Source organism: Urocitellus parryii, chromosome 1 (genome assembly GCF_045843805.1).
Source record: "Urocitellus parryii isolate mUroPar1 chromosome 1, mUroPar1.hap1, whole genome shotgun sequence".
In the NCBI taxonomy this organism is placed as follows: Eukaryota; Metazoa; Chordata; class Mammalia; order Rodentia; family Sciuridae; genus Urocitellus; species Urocitellus parryii.
In genome coordinates, this window is record NC_135531.1 from 223,696,393 (window position 1) to 223,719,388 (window position 22,996).

The 22,996-nt window shown below is 42.7% G+C and overlaps 1 protein-coding gene across 1 annotated transcript in view; it reads left to right on the plus strand.

Moving 5' to 3' along the window:
• Myo3b (myosin IIIB) overlaps positions 1 to 22,996 on the plus strand; it is a 449,152-nt gene that overhangs the window by 297,868 nt on the left and 128,288 nt on the right. The window contains exons 30-33 of the mRNA XM_077794873.1: positions 5,974 to 6,077; positions 6,524 to 6,597; positions 10,434 to 10,511; positions 10,749 to 10,845. Coding sequence (XP_077650999.1) covers positions 5,974 to 6,077; positions 6,524 to 6,597; positions 10,434 to 10,511; positions 10,749 to 10,845 — 353 coding nt within the window. The remainder of the gene's footprint in view (positions 1 to 5,973; positions 6,078 to 6,523; positions 6,598 to 10,433; positions 10,512 to 10,748; positions 10,846 to 22,996) is intronic.

A 22,996-nucleotide genomic window follows, 5' to 3' on the forward strand; every position in this document is an offset into this window, starting at 1 on the left:
TTGGGGGGCTGGGGGAACGACTTTGAATGTCACCTTGGCAAAAGTGGTATTTTTTTTTTAATTATCGGTGAAGTTTGATAATACTCTCTTGTCATAGGAAAATGCATTCCTTTTAAATGCCAAAGAATTAAAAGAATGTCCTTTTTAAAAATTGGTAAATAGATGAGTTATTCTAAGTAAAAATTAAGTTGTATTTACTCCATTACTAATCTATTATTTTTTAAAATCAGCTGTTACGTTTCACAGAGTGAATTTAACTACATTCATCTAACTAAAAAAAAGTGCATATTCCTCAGTGAATACTATCAAAACAAACTACCTACAGGGAATTTCTAAAAGATCTATATTGTCTCATTCTTTGATTTTTTTTTAATACCACTGACTTTAAAATCGCCCTCTAATTCAGGATTCATTCTTTTTAAAGAGCAAAGTAGTGGACAATGCCCTCTGAGTAGGTGACCGTGGAGCCCTAAGAGCTGGGAACAGAATTTCAAAGAGTGTCTCCCAGAAGGAGACACACACACACACACACACACACACACACACACACAGGCAGGAGAGCCACTGGTTTACAGCACCTTTTCATCTCCTTGCTTCTGTAGAAACTGTTCTCCTCTCTCCGATTGCTCACTGCCTACCCCCCTCCTGGGCCCTGCCAACAATACAGCCCTCACCAGAAAATAACAATAGTGCCCACATCAATGGCATTTCTCCTCTGATGCCCTCTGGAGGAATGCTTTTCTGGGTGTCAGCAGTGACACTGCAGAGGCCAAGGGGGCGCCTTGAGTCTGTGGTCAGGCATTTTTAAACGGCCTGTGATTGGAACCCTGAGTGCTTTCAATGCTGCTTCTGGGAGGGAAAGCAAGCTCCACATGGAGATGGCCTGACTCTGCCAAAGTTTTTTTTTTTTTTTTTTTTTTTGTATTTGTAACTGTCTCAATGTTTAAGCTCTTTCAGGGTAGGGCTTTCTGCTAGCCTTTTCTAGCTTTAAAGTTAGCTTATTTCCTTCAGCATGTTTGGTGGATTGGTAAAAACTAGGTGAACGCAACAATTTCCTGGAATCAGATTTCTGCAAGTATCTGTAGGCGTCCTGGACAACTTCATTTTAATCTGGGCATTTCTTTCATTCATTCATTTATTCAACTGGGCTTCATTTAAGCATAAGCTGTATGCTGGGGCCATTATGGTAAACAATAGGATTTGTTTGGGGGCTTCAAATTTTCTAACTCCAATGTAGAGAACTCTAAAATATGCTCTCCCTCAAGGGACCCTGTTTGAATAAATGAGAAATCTCTATTGTGTCAATAGACATTTTAAAGAAGTTCTATAAAATCTAAAACAATGCAAAGGCAAGACCCATTTTATAACACAGCCCTGGTTATGCATTGAGATCGCTCATGCAGGTCGGAGATGATCATGTAGATATTTTTCCATTTTGATGAAGTTGTGCATATGTGGGTTGTTGATCACAAACCAAACAGGAGGAGTGCAAGAGGGACGTTGAGAGAAAGGTCCACATGGAACAAACCAGGGGCACAAGCATGGCTCTGTCCCTTCTTTCTGTGTCTCCTTTTGTTGTTCTACATCCACTCTGTTTTTTCTTTACTCCATTTCTCTTTCTTAGAAAGATTCTTATTCAATTTTCACAAAAACTTAATTCTTCAAGCTTGAGTCCTTGTCAGAGGAAGCACAGGTGTGGGCGAAGACAAGTTCCAAATGCTTCTTGGCCACAGGGCAGGAGGCGGCCACCTCCCCTTTCCTGGCATTTCTGGCTAGAATTCTCACATTAGCAAAGAAACATCTGGAGGAAAAAATTATGTAGTACACCTGGGCTTGAGAGGAGTTGCGAATTGCAAACTAGCTCCCCTGTATTAAAACCTTTGCTTCCCCGATGATAAGGTGCCCTTCAGGCTGAGGCCAGGGGTCCTGCTCAGTCCACTGTCATGCTGTTTTTGTCTCTCCAGCTCTTAGTCAGTGAAGAGCTGGGGCTGATTTCTGACAGCTGTAGGCTTAACATTTTGGAGGGGGAAATGTCTGGAGGGGGGGCAAGCATCATGATTCACTTTGAGAAAACGTGCCTGCTGTGAGCATGGGCAGGACCCACAAAGAGCCACCAGAAGTGTGGCTCATAGCGAGTGGTTTACAGCAGGGAAAAGACCAGGCCTGTGGCTTCAGGGTATCTGTCAAGAAATGAGCCTTGCCAAATCTCTCTTTGGCACAAACAACAGAATTCTTTTCATGGCTTGGTTTGGAATGCAGAAGAATGTCCTTTACTGTGTAACAAAATTATTGCTATGTTAGGATGGCACAAGCCAGAGGATAGACAGGGTGTTTCCCATCCACCTAGTATATACACAGAAAGCTGCAAAGTCAATGTGGGCTGGAGGCTTCATATGCTTGTCATTGACATGGCAGGGAAATGTGCTTACCATGGAACTCTGGTGTAGCATCTGGCATCCCCAGGATTTGAGATTAAAAGTTCAGGATGGGCCGACCTGTAAACTCAGCTACTCAGGAAACTGAGGCAGGAGGATTACAAGTTGGAGGCCAACTTCAGAACCTTTTGAGACCCTGTCTCAAAATAAAAATTTTTTTAAAAAGGAGGGAGAAGCTGGAGGATGTAGCCCAGAGGGAGAGTACTCTTGGGTTCAATCCTAAGTACCTATACCCAAACACAAAACAAACAAAACTTCAGAGGAAGTCAGTGGTCAGAGCCTCTTTAGTTCAGAATCTGTTCTCTCTGTTATGACCCTCAGATAGAAGGTCTTTGGGGGATAAAAAGACCGTGCCCAGATGCTACCCACCTATTGCCATATTATATCCGAGTTGGGTTCACAAACTCTGGACTACTTCAATAACTGAAGAAAATGGTGAAAAAAAAGCACACAACACACAGAAGTACCCTTACAAAATCCAGGCACGGCTCTCGACCTTAGGGGTCCGTTGGAAAGAGAGTCACTTGAATCATTTATTCTTATATAGGGGACACACAAGGGGAAGTTCCATGGAACATTCTATCCATAAAAGGTCAGGGGTAGTATTACAAAGGAACAAGAAAGCAGCCCACTCCATTGGGTGATGCCCACTCCCAAAGCTTTGCTCCTCTGCTGAGTGGAGATGGGGATTCACCTGCTTCCTGGTCAGGAAAGCCAGTCTCCACATTTCCATCACTCAAAGCTAGGGGGCGCTCAGCTCCTATGTGGCAGCTCCAGACACCCACACCCCCCACACCCCACCCCAGGGCATGGAATGGCAGGCAGCACTGCAAACTTTAAGCCATGCCTTCCATTTGTTACAGGAGAAGAATAAAACATGTTATTATATTTTGTAGCTTATTAGTTCTCTAAGCTTCAACCACACAATAGTGAAGAAACACCTAGAGGAAAAATTAACTGTTCTGTGGCAATAAAGATCAGCCTTCTCTTCAAAAGACTCTTGTGAATAGAAGACATCGCGCCTTCACAGAGGAGACAGAAACACAGAGTTCCAATATATTATCTCCCCTTATGTATCCTGTGAGTTTAAGCATTCATTCAGAGACTTTTTCCAGTAGACCAGACTGTGCCATTGGTGGTCATCTTGGGCACGGACATAAGATACCAATCAAAGCTTTGGGAGGAGTTAATATTGCTATCCCACGCATGTGGAGTTTGAAGTCAAAATAATGGGCTTTCAATCCTGGCTATGCCACCATTTGCCATATAGTTTTAGGGGAAACTGCTTAACTTCTCAGCCTAAGTCTTGACAGCTGATTCAATTGTGTGGATAATTTTTTTTTTTTTAAATTCAAAGCTGCTAAGACTTAAATGATAAATGATTGACACCATTTCCCCCCTCACTAGTTGGAGGCCCTTTTGCAACTTGTTCTGGAAGATAGCAAGTCTGTTCCTTTGCCCACGAAGCCAGAAATTCTAAAGTCCAGGAACTAAATATCACCCAGAGTTGTTGCTTGCTGGTGTGGAAAGAAAGTGGCCTTTTAGATTTCTGAGAAGTCTTTCTTCCATGGCCTTTTAGATTTCTGAGAAGTTGGAAGATCTTGGTGTGCCTATCAAGTTTAACCCACAGTGACGGGTGATTGGCAGCATAACAGCTGAGCTGCAGCCATTTGGCCAAGAGTTCAAACCCCAACACGAAGAGCCATAGCAGGATCTCAGTTTGATTTGCTGTGGCCATGAAGTCTGAATGGCCAAGTACAGAGGAGGAGGCAAGGGTGACAGCTGGTAGCCATTCTCGTCAATAAAGTTGTGACGGTTGAAAGGTGCAAGCAACCAGAGCCTGCTAATTTCATAGACTCTGAGCCAAGTGCTTAGTGTCAAAACCAGCTAGGGTCACTGCTGCAAATGGTTGTGAAGGGTCCCCATCCACAGCAAGGCCCTCCCTTCATACCCTCTCCTGATGGGTGAGAGGCAGATTGGCCCTGCTTCCCAGGAATAGGCCCAGTTTGAAGAGAAGGAACCCTTTTTGTTATATTTTTTCAAATTCAAGTAACTTTTTAAAAGTCAGGTTTAAAGGTATGATTTGCATACAATACAATTCAGGTACTTTGATCAGATTGGTCCAACAGGTTCTACCAGGTAACCTCCCTTCACAACTTTCCAAAAAGTTCCCTTATGGACCTCCTCCCTTACCCTCAGCCCCTAGTGACCACTGATGGGTTTTCTGTACCTATAGTTTTGGCTTTTCCAGAGAGTTCTATAAATGGAGTCATACAGTAGGTAGTCTGGCTCCTTGCACTTAGCATAATGCTTTGGAGATTCATCTGCATTGCTGTGTTTATCAGTAATTCATTCCTTTTCATTACTTAGCAGAATTCCAGTGTATGGATATACCATAATTTTATCATTTGGGTTGTTTTTCTTTCTTGGTGATTATGAATAAAGCCACTATAAACAATCATAACTTTATCTTTTTAAGTAAAAGTTATAGGAAAATAAGTGACTTGCTTGGTAGGAAACCAGAACTCTCTGAGCAACAACAATTATAGAGAGTCAGGGATGTAGCTCAGTAGTACAGTACTTGCCTAGCATATGTGAGGATCTGGGTTCAATTCCTAGCACCAGAAAAAATAAAAATGATCCAACAGGTAGGAGTTCTTTCTTGGTTAGTTGTTACTTTCCTACATCTTATACTTTTCCTAACATCTTATACTCTGCAATTTACAGTGAAAGCTCTTTTATACAAAGAGCTTTCCCTTGATTTGCTTGCAATAATTATCATCATAGTAACCTTGAGAAGTAGGCTAGGAATTCTACCATTTTACTTATGGTAACAGGAACCTTCCTGTAATCAAGATTTCCTAACTCCCAATCTGCTGTTCTCCTCCCCATTTTCTCAACATTCTGTCGGTGCAAAACATTCTGCTAGGTGCTTTTGGGGTGGTCACAAAAACAACATTAAAATTGTTTCCCCATCAAATGGGTACAGTTTCATGTGGAACCAACTGCCATCTGTGCCCCAGGCTTGCAAGGGGTACTGTAATGGCCAATGAACAGAGCCTCAAGGAGCACAGGCTGTACGAAGCTACCTCTAATCCCATTTTGGAAGCAGGCAGGGCATAAATTACAAAAAAATAAATCCAGCTGGAGGCTGAATGAGAACACAGTGAATGGAATGACAGCCCCTAAATGTTCAGAGTGAAGGAACTTCCGCAGACAAGCAAGAAACTGATTCCTAGGATAAGGGGAAACCTCTCTCCTTCACTTCCAAATTGGGGAAAGCAATTATCAGGCAAGATTTTCTTTGAACTCTGTGAAAGTTTAACTGGGATAATAACTGGAATTAAGTACTAGAGAATCAAAGTGGAAAATGCTCTCCTCAGCCTGAAAATTATTGCACTTGCCCTGTGTGTTGGAGATAGAGGCCAGGATTTTAAATACGGTGTAGGAAGAAAAAAAAAATTGTTCACGAGACCCTATTCTTCAAGAAAAGAATTTGACTTTCTCGGTGTTGCTTTTGGTGGCATTTGCTTGTCAGACCTCCCACGAGTTGGGCTCTTCATGTTCTGATAGGATGGCTGCTGACCAGCTGTCACTTCGGCCAGAAACCACCCTGGCTCCTTATGAAATCTGCCAGCGGTGGTTAGAAGGGGAAGGCTGGGCTTTGGAGCCTCATCTTTATGCACTTTCTCTGCCAGGGCCATTAGGGGGACAGGAAAGTTTACTCAGCCCAGATCACCAACTGGGAACCCTACCAAGACTCTGTCCCAGCTGAAACAGTGCTTGAGTCTTATCCTCTGGGTGGTCACCAAGCACTAGGCCAGGCCAGAAGTTCTGCCTGCAGCCGCTGACCTGTGGGAACTTCAGAGCTCCAGGAACATGAAAGAATTTGGGAAAGCCATATATAAAGGGGAAGGAGAGGGTGGGGGAGGGGAAGGAGGGAGAAAGAGAGAGAGAGAGAGAGAGGATTAAGTAGGGATTATAATTTTAAATGTTTAAGTAAGTGGGGCTGCACTATATAATATTTAGGGATTCAGACTTTGGGGCAAAAGTATGTGAGTTTGAACCCTCATTCTGCCATTTTCCAGCTATGTGGCACTGGGCAAGTCATTTAATCCGCCTTTGCCTCAATTTTCTCAGCTGCAAAATGCGAATAATAATGGTCTGTACCTTTTAGGGTTACTTTGAGGCTTAAATGAGTTAACTTTTGTTAAGGGTTAAGGCAACACGCAGAACATAATCATCCATACATTAATGTTTGTTTTAAAAAAAATGGAGCTTTCCCTATGTCTAATTTTTCTTCCCCAGCAGCCAAATCAAGTTGAATGTAGATTCCTGATCTTTTTTTTCTGTTTCTTTCTTCTAGTAATTTTAGTCCTTAACACCTGTCATGCCACCCCAATCCCCACACTAGTTTCCTAGGGCAGCCATAGCAAATCATCACAGACTCTATAGCTTCAAACAACAGAAAGTTATTCTCTCACAGTTCTGGAGACCAGAAGTCCAAAATCAAGGTGTCGATGAGGCTGGTTTTAATGGACGCTCTGGGGACCTTCTGTCCCGTGTCTCTCTTTTAGCTTCCTGAGGTTCTGCCCAGGTCCTCTGCAGGTGTTGTGAGGATCTTTAAGTGGGAAGGGCATTCTCTCATTCACTGCAGGCCTCCCCATTCCCCATCCTCCACCTGGTTTCCTGGGTGGATCCCAAAGCATTTGAATTTGCAACCCCCACTAAGGGAGTTTTCTTTTCTTCCCCTGACCACCAAGCAAACACTGGCCCATCTTATTTCAAAACAGTCTAGTGAAGACTCAGCTCATTTTTTTTTTTCTGGAAAATATGAATAGCTTCTATTCTATAAGCTCTAAGATATAATATATATCTCTATAGTCAGATATGGGAAGGGCTCCAACTCCTCTGGAGAACTCTACACCCCATTTTGCTTTACTTCTTGAAACCAGAAATCTTAGCCATCAACCTTCCCATCTCTGGAGAAGCCTCTATGGCCCCTGCTGGACATTCCCCAAGTTTGGCATTTTATGGGCATTTCTGCCATTTAAGGTTAGAGTTTTATTTTTTAATCATGTGGCTGGCCTAAGTCCTTGAACCCCACCCATTCACTTAAAAGGAGTGACCTTGTTTCTTTTGTTTCGTTCTCCATATCTCTCTTTCTCTAATCTCCTTGTGCAGTGATTAATTTCCCTAGAGGGACGCTAGGTGATTCCAACTGTCACCAGGACACACTTACAAGTACTTGACAATTTTTGGATCCTGCTTTGAACTCAATGGATTGATAATCTCAATTTACTTAAGTTTATCTTTTTAGTCTGACCTAAATCCCTCTCCCTGCTCTTCAGGCAAAGCTGGGGGATGGAGGCACAGACTTCCTCTAAGCTTTATGAAGAATATTCTGTAAGTTTTCTGTTTGGTTTTTGTACTTCAAATAACTCTTAAAAATCAATATTTTGATGACTGAAGTGTAAATGAATAAGAAACATGGAATAAGTTTTCCCTTCAATTACATGAACAGAAATCCTATGTGTTTTTATTGGAAATGAAAACCAAGTAACTGGGGGTATTCTCTGAGCTCCAGGTAAAGATGTTGCTCCTTCCTCTTTTTCTGGTCTTGAATTCTCCCTCATACGGAGAGTCCCATACCAAAAAGGGCTTTCTTTGTGCTTTTTACCTGTTTGGATTGCCATTGAACACTATTTTTCTTTTCTTTTTAAACTAAGGGTCTTGGAGTAGGTACAGACAAAAGCCTGCAGTCTCAGCCTTCCACAGGGGCAGTACCATTTGGGCTTTGATCAGTGGTAGCTCTTGGTGCTGCTGAATTGGGCCAGAAAACTAGGTTACAAATTAGTTGTGGCAATTTTCCTTCTTAATAAGGAAACAAAAATATTTGTGTCCCTGGAGTGGGCTCTTCTTCTTTTCCTCTTCTATCAGCTTTTGCTTTTATGTTGCTTATCACAACAACAAGTGAGCTGAGGCCGAACAATCAAGAGGGAGAAAGAAGACCGGCCTGGTGCTTTAACTGGAGTTTATCAATCATTAGACGGCAGGAGGGGGAGGTAGGGAATCAGCTAATGATATTCTGAAAGGCTGAGGCTGCCTTTCTAGCCTTTTCTTTCTTTTTTTTTTCCAATTTTGTTTTCATTGCTGGTTATAATGCTTTTGGTATAATAATAAAAACATAATAATGTTCCATTAACATTTTTTCTTTATCCTTTTGGTGTCTAAAGCAATAATAGCAACAACAGATGGCTTGATCTACCACTAATAGCTTAAGGGATTACATTTCTTCTACACAGAGATATTTAGGTTTAAGGAACCAAAATAACACTTCAAAATCAGAGTATACGTTTCCCAAAACAGACAACCTCAAACCATTGATTGCTACATTTTTTTCTTCTGCTATACTTCTTTTCATATGTTCTATCATGATAATATTCAACTTTTTACATTACGAATTATGTCACAGTCGCCAAGTCTATAGATTATCTTTGTAGCTTATACTTTGGTTTAGTCAATTCTAGACTATCTAAAATTAGGATGGTGAATAGGTGTGGACTCTCTTTCCTACCCCAACTAACTGGTAGTGACTACTTAGAACTATGGTTCTAATCTCAGTGACTTGGGAGGCAGAGGAAGATTGCAAGTTCAAGGACAGGCTGGGCAAATTAGATCTTGCCTTAAAAAGAGCACCATTGGGGGCTGGGGATGTGGCTCAGCGGTAGCGCGCTCGCCTGGCATGCGTGCGGCCCGGGTTCGATCCTCAGCACCACATACCAACAAAGATGTTGTGTCCGCCGAGAACTAAAAAATAAATATTAAAATTTCTCTCTCTCTGTCTCTCCTCTCTCACTAAAAAAAAAAAAAAAAAAAAAAAGAGCACCATTGGGTTTAACCCCCAGTACTGCCCCCCCAAAAAAAATCACCTGGGGAGCTTTTACTAATATCAATTAGCAAAAGCCAGGTCAATTTAAGAATCTCTAGTGGTTGGGCTCAGGCATGTTAAAAATCATCCTGGGTGATTTTGATGTGATATCAGGATTAAGAATCATTGATCTGAGAACACTGTCTCTTACACTTCAACAGGGATGGGGTCACCTGGAAAACTTATTAAAAACAGGGATCCAACTAGAGGTATGAAAAGTTGTGCTCTATATGTGTAATAGGAATTGTAATGCATTCTGCTGTCATATATAACAAATTAGAATAAAAACTAGTAGGTCGAATGCTCTAGAAAAAAATGAACATGCCTGACAGAACAAATTAATAAACAAATACATCATTTTACTTTATTAAATTGAGAAAAAAAAAAAAAACAGGGATAGCCAGGCTCACCCCCAGGGTTTCTTCTCATGCACTAGGTCCAGTGTAGGTCTCAAAAATTTGCATTTCCAACAAGTTTCCTGGTGATGCCGATGCTGCTAGCTGAGGGTCCATGCTTTGACAACCATTGATGTGTCATGTTGAGGAACTTGAAGCTGAATTAAGATTCAGAGGACAAGAGGGCCATGATTAATTAGTCATGGCAGACATAGTCGCCCAAAGAAACAATTGTATTTGTTGCCATCTCTCTTGAAAAGCTCATCAGTAAATTACCCTCAGTAACAATTTAGAAGCCAGGTACAGTGGCACACGCCTGTAATCCCAGCTACTCAGAAGGCTGAGGCAAGTTGGAGACTAGCTTCAGCAACTTAGCAAGACTCTGTCACATAATAAAATTCAAAAAGGACTAGGGATGTAGCTCAGTGGCAGAGTGCAATCCCCAATACAAAAAAGAAAAATATGTAGAAATGGGTTACTTCTGAGATGATGATGCCCTACTACAGCTAATCCTACCACATTGTGAGAATTCATTCCTCCACCTCCTGCCCACATCAGTAGGCAGCCCAGACAGGACTAGCAGTGCTCTTCCAACTATTGCATGCTGCTTCTGCTGGGCCTGCCTCACCTAGAGGTCTCTAATCTCTGTCCACTATTTATATCCATCACCAGAGAGAAGTCGCATGAGTTATTTTATCCAACATGCTAGCTGGGACCTGGCATTGAGCAAGACCTGGAGTTCCAGCATAGGTCAGGATTTGTTTGTTTTTTTTTTTTTTTTTTTTTGGTTTGTTTTGTTTTTGCAGTCCTGGGGATTGAACACAGGTCAATTTTGATGACATATCCTAGAAAAAAGGTTCCAGATGGTCAGGGAGTGGCATGAGAGCAGGGAGAGAGGAGCTTTAAGGTGCAGATGGCAATGAAATATAAACTCTCTGCTTCTGAACTTAGCTTTAAACCTCTAAGCACTCATTTGTTTTCTCTCAGGTCTGAGGGTTGCTCCTGATCTGAAAAGCCACCCAGAAGTAGACTATGACTATTCAGAGACTTCAAGCTACTTTCCTGATGTCACTAAGAAAACTTGGTGAGTACTCTCCATCCACACCAGTTTCCTGTTGTGAACTCAGGTGATCCACTCTAACTCTTTACATTTTAGTGTCTCCCATATTATGTCACAATTGCCAAGTCTATGGATTATCTTTGTCGTTATACTTTGGTTGGGTCACTTCTAGATTTTCTAAAAATTAGGATGGTGAACACTAACTGGCAGTACAGCATTCCTACCCCTGTCCTGTTGGTGAATTGAAGAGAGTAGAGTCAAAACGTGTTTCCCATCCGATTCTCACATATCATTATCCTGTGAGCACAAGTCTTGATTCTACAAGGGCAACCTGAACACTGTCCTGTTTGGGGGGTTCTTGTCTAGTACTTGACTGCATTAGATCACAGCAGTGCTTTTCAATTGGGGGCAACCCATCCCTTGGTCCCACCACCAGCCATCTGGTACTGTCTGAAGCCATTGTTGGTGGTTAGTCACACCTGTGAAAGGAAGGGTCGTGGTAGAGGCATCTAGAAGGTAGCGACACTGCTAAGCATCCTGCAGCACATGTCAACAAACCTGGCATGGACTCTAGCTTCCTATTTACCCACAAGTATTTGTTAAAGCTAACTCAAAAGGAGTGGAGCCAGCCTGCCCAGGGCTCTAGTGCACTATTTTCAGCACTCGTCTGAGCCACTAAGGTTACAGAAGTAACCTAATGGTTACTGTGAGCTCAGGTCATGACACCAAGCCTTGGAAACCTAAGGAACTCTTAGGCCTGTTCTTCTGGGAAAAGAGCTAACTGACCTTCTCCCAGAAGAGGTTCCCAGGTCACCAGGAGGAGGACACAGCTTCAGGAAAAGAGTGGACTATGGAAAAGGGAAGGTCCAAAGGGAGAAGGAAGCTTGTCTTTTGTATTTTGCCCCAAATTGATTGTGGGAAACTTGATGAAGAGTTTAGTAAAGGATTTGTTGAAAGAAGTAGGTCATTACAGAGTTCTTTGCTTCTTTTCACAATGGAAAGAGAAGCTGTCATGGGTCACTTTTTTTTTTAAGAGAGAGAGAGAGAGAGAGAATTTTTTAATATTTATTTTTCAGTTTTCGGTGGACACAACATCTTTATTTTTATATTTATATGGTGCTGAGGATCGAACCCAGCGCTCCATGCATGCCAGGTGAGCTCACTACCGCTTGAGCCATGTCCCCAGCCCGGTTCACATTTTTTTTTAAAAAAAAATCTTAATTTTTGGAGACTTTTTAGTAGTTTAGAGACTTGAAAAGTTAAACTCTCAACCCAGTCCTTCCCTAGTGGTCTCAAATTGCCATTGGACTACTTTTTGAAGTAGACTACTCTAGCTACTTGTCCAAATAGAATGGCTCAATCAAGGGTAGTTGAGGAAAACACTTAACAGTACCTATTAGAATAACAAAATTTAGAATTCCCATGTGGCAGAATGATCACTGAATTTGGTAGGTGGAAGACTTGGGTTCTGATCTTAGTGCTAACATTTTTGCATTTGTTTGACCTTGGACGAGTCAGTGAACCAATTTTGAAAACAACTTCAACCCCAGCTTAACTCCCCTCAGGCTGATAACAGATAACTTCACTGAGCATATCTGAGCTCTTTGCACTGCCCTTGCCTGCACCGTATGATCTTTCCTTTCCTTCAGCCATCCTTTGTTCCCATTTCCCAGACCACAAATCTTTCTGGCACTGTGTCCCTGCCCTTGAGATCAGCACTATAGGAAAATTCAGACCTGCCCTCTGAATGTACAATAACAGTCTAATGCAAATAAATGGGCAACAGACAGATAACCAGGAGAAAAGGCATACAAATTTATTAACATGCATGTGTGTGGGGGAGCCACACAAAATACGAAATGCAAAGAAAGCACAGATGCTTGAGACTTAAATACCCTCTTTGTGCAGGAGAGGGGACAGGGTCATTGGGCTGTGGGCAATTTTAGAAGAAGAATAAAGGATTCTTAGGGGAGAGGATAAGCCCAGAGTACAGACAGCGGCCTGAGTTGAAGTTCTTCTGGGTTCTAGGTGGGATATTTGAATTATCCATCTCTCCCTCTGATATATACGACTAATGAAATTTCAAGAAGATTGGAGGCAATTGTGTTCCTCTTTGGTGGGTCCAGTCTTTAGGCAGATAGGCAACTGCAGAGAAATCTCTTATTGCATTTGCAGCTTCCCAGGTACTCCCAGTTAGAAGTCTAAGAGACATATTTGGGGTCCTGTTTGCTGAGCTCCAGCTGCACTCACCTTGCTTCTGGATCTTTCTGCTCTACTAGCTCTTTCCCTTTTGCTTAGGTCTGCTCCCACTCTAACAAAACCTCCTCTCAGCCCCGCCCCTCCCTTTTCCTACTTTTACCAGTGGACTTCAGGAGACTGACACCCAGATCTGCTGCATCATCCTTCACCAAACGGAGCCCTTGTTCCTTAATCCTGAAATCTGATTGGTGCCCCCACATCCCTGAAACCAGCCTCGGGAAGCTCTGCTCCCAGTTGCTAGAGCTTCATCTTCACTGACCCCTTGCAGCATTTAGCTCCATGAGCCAGATTTGCTTTGAATTGTCCTCTTCCACGTGAGTCTGCAGTATCGTATTCTTCAGGTTCTTCCTCAGAGACATCCCCAGTCTCTGCTTTCTCTGGCTCCATCCTCCTTCTTCTACCTACCATTGGAAGGCAGGCAGTTCTCCAGGTCCTGGGATCTCCTGTTTCTCTACTTGTCACCTGAGTGATGTCATCTCTTGATGCTATATTGTAGTATCAGGTCTCAGCTATGTGAGTTTGAGTCCCAGATCTCTATTCTCACCTCCACAGTGCCACACCCCACTCCTGCCAGACATGTATTCTTTTTAGTTGTAGATGGACACATACCTTTATTTTATTTTTATGTGGTGCTGAGGGTCAAACCCCATGCCTCACATGTACTAGGCAAGTGCTCTCCCATTGAGCCACAACCCCAGCCCAGACGTGTATTCTTAATTCCTGCACACCAGGCCTCAGTAGAAAGCCCCCACAAAAGCACCTACTCCTCCAGACCTTCCCACTTCTATGAGAGGCAAAAACACTGTCTTGTGATCTGGCCTTGAAACTTGACACTGTTTTCTTTTTGATCCCTACCTCTTACTTTACCCCACCTCCAACATCTTCTAAGCATCCTTCCCTGGTTCAGGTCTGCTATTACCTCTCATTCTTCCCTCTTTATGGACAAGCTTTCATTTCTGACATCTGATCAATTGTCCTACAACATATCCTGATTTGTTCAAAGAACTTTAATGGCTTCCCATTTTAGACCAAAAGAGGTTCAGACTTCCCAGTCTGTGGTGCCACACCTCTCACTTCCGACTCCAATTCATCCTCTGGGCTCACCTCCAATTTCTCCTCACATCCACTCTAGGGCTAACTGGAGTCAGTCTTACTGTTCTATCAACGCACCTGCTTCATTTCTCTCTGCCCATTCTTTTCTGTTCAACTCTTACCTTCTCATCCAAGTACATTGTCATGTCCTTTTTTCTTCCATGAAGACCTTACTTCTCTTTAATACTCCTTGAACTATAGCCAGCCTTTGGCTGAACTTGTGCCAAGTTAAATCAATCCACTGCCTTCTCCACCAACAAACCTTTGCTACAAAAAAAATCAGCTCAACTAAACAATAAACTTAGTGATGAATTGATTTATGTTGGGCATGAGCTCCTTACGTCATTGTGAGTGGCGGCAGTTCAAAGACCGGCTTCAGAACACTTTGGTTTGTCTCTCTCTCTGGCGCTGTTCATATTTTGTCCAGCGTTGTGATTAACCATGTGATAAAAATTTAACTTTTCAAGGGCAATGATTGAATTTTATCCTTCCTTATATCCAATATCAGTATACACAGTAGGTACTCAGTAAGTTTATTGAATTGACTTCCAAGGCCATTCCTTATTTATTAGGAAAATGTTCTTCTTGCTCAATACAAGGGTGGTGGCAGCGACAAGAAGGTCCAGAATAGTTCATCGGATAGTGTGTTATGGCATCCCCACCCCAGGGGCAGGGTCCCCTCTGTTTGATCACTAACTCAGTGTTCTGTGGATCAACGTGAGAGTTAATGGGAAGGAATTCTTAGGCCAGGATAGAGGGCTCAGAGGGTAGGTAGGATAAGACAGCTGACTTATCCTAATGATGATGTCCTCGGTGGCAAGTAACACACTTCCAACCAAAGATTTAAGGACATGATCTCTGAAGACAGAAGTTCTGGGGCTGGCTTGCTTGGCCACTCAGGGATGTCGTCTAGGACACACGCCCCTTGCATCTCTGTTTTGCTGCTCTCTGCATGTCAGCAGTGCCCCTACTTACATCCACAAGGTGACTGAACCAACACTAAGCAGACTTCCTCACATGTCAGTGTCTGACAAGGGGAGGAAAAGCTGAATGGGAAAGAGGCTCTCCTCAGGAGCCTCTTTCTGGACTTTTCTACAAGTCCCCCAGGAGACTCTCATTGCATGTCACTAGCCAGAATTTGCAATGGTGGCCTTGCAGGGAGCTGCAGTGGAGTCCAGGAAAGAGAGTATTGGCATTTTCAGTGTCTACAGGAGAGAGTAGGCAAAGAGGAAGGGGATTAGAGAAGCAACGAACGATATGTGTTGTCAGAGTCCTGAGGGTACAGTGATGGGGCTGGACAGGTACCAGGGTAAGATGGAGGGAAGGGAAATCAGAGGAAGACTCAGCAAGGCAGACCCAGATATGACGAGGACTGCTGAGAATAGGAACAGGGGAGTGCTGAGGCCAACATTCAGATTCACCCAACCTTTATGGCTAGGCCAGGTCTTTTTCCAAGTTACCTCACATAATTCCTACACCAGTCTTTGGGTTGGCATTACCCACTCCATGTTATAGATGTGGAAACTGAACTTGGGGAGCTAACTAGCTCCCAGGTGCCCAGCAACAGAATGTGCGTGGCCTTATGTTCATTCAACACTCAGGATGCAACAAAAGGAAGGAAGGAAGGAAGGAAATGGGGTAGTGCTGGGTTGGATGTGTCAGGTTTACCAAGTGCTGCCTCCCGATCAGCTAGTCTGTACCTCCCGGGATCATACAGTATCATGCAGAGATAAATGGCAGGTCTGGGGTTTGAATCCAGATCTTCCCTCTCCAACAATAATAACAGGAGCTAATACTTGATGTCCGTTAACAACTTCCTGGGCCCTGTGATAAGCATCGTATGTGCATTAAAGTATCTCATCTGTGGGAGATGAACCCGTTCTATAATTACTGACATTCAGAGATTACAAGTAACTTTCTAATGTCATTTAGTAAAGCGACAAGAGTTAGGATATGGGTACAGGCCTTTCTGCTCCAGCACCCACGCTTTTAACTGGGACATTCTGCTGCTTCTGTAGGCTCCACATGGTTAGTGCAGGCCTGTTTCTGCTCCATCCGTGTGGTCCCCATCATAACTTAAATCTTAAGTCATAATCAGCTAAGAAATGTGCCCCCATTGGCATAAAATTGTTTCCCTGTGATTGATGGAGGACAGTCCAGCATGCAGTCCTTGGGAGAAAGCCTACAGCCTCATAGGAGAGCTGCTCCCATCTGTGTGTGATGAAGTGGGGTCACTTGGCTGGGGGGACGCCAGCCTCAGGATGAAAGCAGAAGGCAGTGGTTGGGGTGACTGGTGCCCACTTCAATTCCTACGTGAGCCTGTGACCATGTACAGTGGGTGACGGCATGGAAATAGTCTTTTTGTGTTGTGGGGCTTTGCTTCCATGATGGTAATCCTCCATTTTAATGCTGATAAGTACAATGGTGAGGATTAGGCCCCTTAATTTAATTTGGCCTGCATATGGCAAAGCTCTCGCCAGGCTTTTTATGTGACATTCTCTAGCACAGCCAGCCTGTTGTTGTAAAAGGAGCCCATACGAAGGAGGCAAGAGATTGATAATCCTGGTGCAGATGTTTTCACACAGCAGTTTATAACCCATCCCCAGAGAAGCTACTTCCTAGGGGCTTGGTCAGTGAGGGTTCAGCCTCAGAGGGATGGGGACATGCATGACTCAGGTGACTTGAGGAGAGCTGGCACCTCACAAGAGGGGAAAGTGAGCACATATTTCTCCTGTGTGTCACCCTTGTGGCTGTGGGGCTTGGAGCCAATTGGGCTAACCTCAGAATTGATGAGCCAGAGAAACAATCTCCCAGTCAGCAGGGCCGACTGTGGGCCAGATTTTCATGTGGGCTGTGAAGTACAGATTGCCACGTATCTCGACAGACACTCTGTGGAGAGGCACTGCCGAAACACGTGGTGGTGCTGAGATGACACAACAGAACAAATCCTCTAGAAAACTCCCTACTTTGTGGTCCTGGGGATCGAATCCAGGGCTTCATGTTTGCTAGGCAAGTACTCTACTACTGAGCTACATCCCCAGCCCTTTTTATTTTCTTTTGAGGCAGGGTCTCATTAAGTTGCCCAGGCTATCCTTAAACTTGTGATCCTCCTGTCTCCTGAGGAGCTAGGACTGCAGGCCAGGTGCTTATGAGATGGTAGACACTCCGTGTGTTATCTCACTGGGGTGGAAAAGGGATGGACTTTGGAGACAGACCTGGGTTTAAATCTTAGTTCAACTGCTTACAGATTGAAATATTGGGCAAGTTCCTCCCTCTGCTGAACCCTAGTATCCTAGACTGCAAAAAGGGAATAATTTGGATGATTGGAGATAATCTATACCAATGAGCTAGCATAGTTCCCAACATATAATAAGTGCTCAATGAGAGACAATGGGGAGTTGTTGTCATGGTGTGCATCAGTCAGCTTTGCTTCACTGTGATTAAAATACCTGGCAAGAACAACTTAGAGGAGGAGAAGGTCATTTTGGCTTACCATTTCAGAGGTCTCATATCCATTGCTCTGAGCCTGAGGTGAGGCAGAACATCATGGCAGAAGGTCAGGCAGAGGACAGCTGCTCACCTATGGTGGCCAGAATATGGGGCAGGATGGGGGGGGGGAGGATCCAGGGGACAAGATATAATCTACAAAGGCATGTCCCCTGTGCACATTTCCTCCGGCCATTCCCCACCTGCCTATGTTTAGTCTCTTCAAATTATTAATCTATCATATGAATTAAGCTATTGCTTAGGTTACAGCTCTCATAATATAATCATTTCACCTCCTGCATTAACACAGGAGCTTTTTGGAGACACCTAATATCCAAAGTATAAAATGGTAATAAAAGTAGTAGTAGTTACGTTAGTCATGGGTAGTGGTATCTAAAAGTTTCCTATAAACCAACCTAGGTGCCCTTCAACAGATGAATGGATAAAGAAAATGTGGTATATATACACAATATTACTCAGCCATAAAGAAGAATGAAATTATGGCATTTGCTGATAAATGGATGGAACTGGAGAATATCACGCTAAGCGAAATAAGCCAATCCCAAGGAACCAAAGGCTGAATGTTTTCTCTGATATGCAGATGCTAATTCACAAGAAAGGAGGGGGACTAGAGAAAAATAGAAGAACTTTGGATTAGACAGAGGGGAGTAAAAGAAGCAGAGGGGGTGTTGGGTTAGGAAGGATAGTAAAATGAATCAGACATTATTACCCTATATGTATATATGATTACAGGACCAGTATAACTCTCCATCATGTACAACTAGAAGAATGAGAAGTTATACTCCATTTATGTATGATGTGTCAAAATGAATTCTACTGTCATGTATGACTAATTAGAACAAATAAAATAAAATAAAAAGTTCCTAAAAAGCTAAATTCATAGTAAAGATCCAGATCTCTCTAGTTTAGGTCTAGAAATGTACACTAGAATAAATATTTTTGAAAACTTAGAAATGCTGCATAATGTTAAGTCTCTGCTTTAACATGAGAGCTGAATTTTCCCTTGTGTTTCTGGCTCTTATCTTGGGTAAGTCTGAGGTGGGCTTTGGGCCCCAGACTCACCATTACCAACGTCTCCAGGGTGCCACCAGCATACCCTCAGAGGACCACCTTCAGAGCTCAGTTGGTTGTTAGAGACTTCTTAGACTTCCTAGATTTTTAGACTATTAATTGGTCACATTTATTTTCAAGACCTTTTTGAAGCCAGAAACCTTATCACCAGTTAAAAGGAGCTTCAAGGAAAAATCTGTTTTGAGTTACAGTTTTCCTTGTGGATTTGCTTATGGCTGTACATAAATATTTATCTGAACTATTTCAACAAACCTTAAATCATCAGTGATCCTTATGCAAAGGACCCTTTTAGAAGATTTGTGTGTGTCAAGAATGTCAGCAATCTCTTTATAGTACCAGATTCTAAGGACCAGAGTTCTCTTTTCAAGTACTTGAAGCTGTTTGGTGGTTTTCAACATGTCTTTTGTTTTCCAATTTCTATATATCTCTTCCTTCTGTTCCTTCTGGATAAAATTCCCTGACCAGTCCTTTCTTGACCTGCTGATGTTCTACCCACCCTTCCAGGTCCCACTCCTGTGGTGTCTCCCATAGAGCCCTGAGGCAGACAGGGCAGGAGGAGTGCTGCATCCCAGACTGAGCTGCACCCTGCAGTGAGATGTACAGGGACCAGTCTGTGGAGGGGGAGCTGCCCAGGAGGAGGAAGGCCAAGGGGGAAAGAAGTGAGGAAGGATAAAGCAGATGGGAGCCATGATATGGGAGACCCTAAGAACTGCATGAAATGTTTTAGATATTTTCTATAGACCAAAAGATGAAAAAAAATTTTTTTTTGGTATAATATGGTCTGCAGACAAATTCTGTTTGGCCTGTACACTATTTTTTTTTAACATTTCTTGATTGGTTTTTTAATTAATTAAAATAAAAAGATTCCACATGACAACTGAAATTCTGGTAGCTCTTGAAAAATTCCAGTATCTGGTAGCCATATCCTAGACTAAGTAGGAGCCATCCTCCAAAGATCCCTGCTGGCTCACCTGCTTAAATCATGGGCCTGGGCCTGCCAGCATCTGGGTTTGAATCCTGCTGTCTCTGTGTGCAGGGGTAACATCCAGTCTACAGTCTGTAGACTCTGGAGCCAGACTTTCTCTGTTCTAGGCTCAGGTCTCTGTCCAATCCGCTCAATGATCTGAGGCAAGTATGTTTCTCATAATGGTAACTACTTGATATGGCAATAGTGAGAATAAACCATAAAAAAAAATGAAGACTACCGACCATGTAGTTAAGTGAACAAAAATGTTAGCTGTTGGGATAATAAACTTGAGGGCTGAAACTGGTACTCATTTCTATATCACCCACAGAACCTAGAATCTAGAATCTTTGGCCCATTATAATACAAAATAGTTAATGAGTGAATACTATCCTTGTGACTCTTGAATTTTCATTTCTGTCCAAATGAAATGCTTTCTATTTTTCTTGGGTTTGATTTGGGTTTAATTTTCCATAAAGTTAGGAAGCTGCTGACTTTCTCAGAAAGCAAGGGATAACTAATGAAGTAAGCAAAGGGAGGGAGATGCGTTGACACTGTCATTTTCCCATCACAGATCTAATCCTTTCTAAAAAATAAATCCCATACTTGGGAAGATGCTTGACTGTCTCCTTTAGGAAATTCAGTTATTGGCCAGTAGTGTCTATCCTTAGTATTTCAGTTAAGGGTCAGTTGCCAGGAAGTAGGACCCAGAAAACTTCAGCAGAAATGATGCTGGACTGCATATTTGACTTTCTAATCCCCTATTCCCCCATGATATCCACACTTCAGGACAGTGTTTTTGCCTGGTTCCTAAGACAAAGATGATCCATTAGCACAAGAACCAATTTTAGATTTTCCAACACATGTTATAAAGCTGAAGTCACAGCACCATCCCTCCAAGACCTGGTTATGTTAATCTATCACCAAACACCTTTACTATTGGCAGAGTTGCTCAGCAAAGTTGACCTGCAGGATTAGATTCACTTTCTTTCTAAAATATGTACACATTTACATAGCCACATTTAATTCTACGTAGATGAACAGCACCTAAAACTGAAAGATGTTTTGAAGATTCAAAAAATTTGCTCTTTCATTTTGTTTAAGATGTCAGATGGCCCTATTCTTTTTTATAAAAAAAATCATTTTAAGGTAAAAGTACCTCTACATTTTCTAAAGAAATCTCAATCTCTCTTTAGCCCTCTTCTCTTCCTGTCTTCTTCTCTCTCTCTTTAGCCCTCTTCTCTTCCTGTCTTCTTCTCTCTCCTCTCCCTCTCTCTCTCCTTACACAATTAATTCCCTATGTCTCTAAAATTCTGGTCTGTAATTTAAAAGGCAAATTTAAAATAATGACAAAATCTGTTAAGTTCTTGGACCATTTCTCCATCTCTTATCATGTTCCTCCATTACCCATTTCATAAGTGTAGGAAATTCTAGAAAGATAGCACATTGCTGATGTCTGATTTATCTGTCTTCGTCAAGACCTTTACAGTATTCAGGCTCAGAATAAATTTCTGCCCCAAATACCATTGCATATTGAGTCAGTCTATTTTGAAGAGTTCAAGAAAAGAAAACATATTCAAGTGGACAGTATTACAGGAAACAATATTTTTCCCTTGTGTAAATACGAATTTTATATAAGAGTGTTCAACACTTCAATATATCTATAGGATAACCTTATAGGTTGAAAAAAGATTGACTTCATACATTCCCACAATTTTACTAACTTTATTTCATTTTCTTTTTTGGACTATCAGAAAAGAATATCAATACTTTATTACCGGGTCTGTTTTGTGAATTAAATAGCAGCTGACTCCTACCTGTAGGATGCAAATACATCAATATATTTTCTATTAGCATTGCCTTAGTCACTTTAAATTAAGGAGGAATCCGAGCAAGTGTTTGCTATCAAAGCTGTTAACAGCAGCAATGTCACCGTCTCTGTGTGTGCATCACAGTAACTTCTCAGACTTGTCTCCTTGATCAGTAGACAAAACAGGGGGAGGAGTGGATTTGTTCCTTTCATCTGAGTGATAGAGGTTGGGAAGACAGAGCAATAGAGAACTCTGGCCAAACAGAGCTCTCACGACTGCTGGGATTGGGAAATTAGATAATAAACACTCCCTGATACCAAGATTCTAGTGGCCCAAGATCAACACAGTCTGGAGACACAGACAGGAGTGGCCTTCCGTGCTCCACTCCCGGGCCCTCCCCAGAGAGCCCTTTGTGTCAACAAGAACAGCCAGCGCTCCTGGCAGGCTCCCAGGACTCAGAGTGGGGCTATCATTTTTGTTTGCTTTGCAAATATCTTAATGGGAAGTGGCTCAACACCACCTATGGGTTAATCTGAAGGGCTCTGCCTGGCAGCTGTTGGCTCTGGGAACCACATGGCCACTCTCGCGGAGGGAGTCAGTCTGGCGTTAACTACCCAGCGCCAGGCGGAGGCATCCTCTTTGCTTATTGGATTTACCAACTGACAGGAAGCACCTTGTTGTCTTATTTTTAGTTTGTTCCTCCTGGGAGGGTAAGGATGTTCTTAGCAGATCCAACTGAGCTTTTTCCTTTAAGGCAGGGCACTTGTTTAAATTATTTTCACCAGCATGAAGCATCCTCTTCCACCTAAACTCATTTTTGGAGAAGCTGAAATTTGGTATTAAGGTGCAGTGATGGTGTGGGTGATGCTCTTGCTGGAGGAAGGTTCTAGTCTGTTAGCTTGCAGAGAGGACAATGGGAGCTACAGCCCTGTCTTCACCTGGGCTCTCAAGAGTTGAGTGGATGGAGTTTCTTCAGAGTTCTTAATCTTCTCTTCTCTTAGTGTCCCCTTTCCACCACCACCATGGCTACCCAAATGTGGCTTTCACGTGTCCTGACCCTGAGTCAAGAATGCTCCCTGGGTGATGTGACCATGTCGTGCCTTTCTGGATCTGTCTGTGGACACTGACACAGATGATCTCGTGATCTGGGCTTTCCTCACTGGATTTTTGGGAAGGGCTGGACAGTTTCCACAAAGCAGGTTAGGGACATCTCTGGAGTGATGTCAAGCTTGCAGGTCCCTTCCAAATGCTGCGTTTGTAAGAATGCAAAAAGTTCAGATTGGGAAAAATGACCAGCTACTCTCAGGAACAGTGCAGCCCTGTTTCCAAAGCCTTGGGGTTTTGTTGGTTTTTTGTTTGTTCTGTTTTTATTTTATGGTACTAGGGATTGAACCCAGGGATGCTCTACCACTGAGCTCTATCCCCCAGGTCTTTTTATTTTTTGTTTTGACATAAGATCTTGCTAAATTGT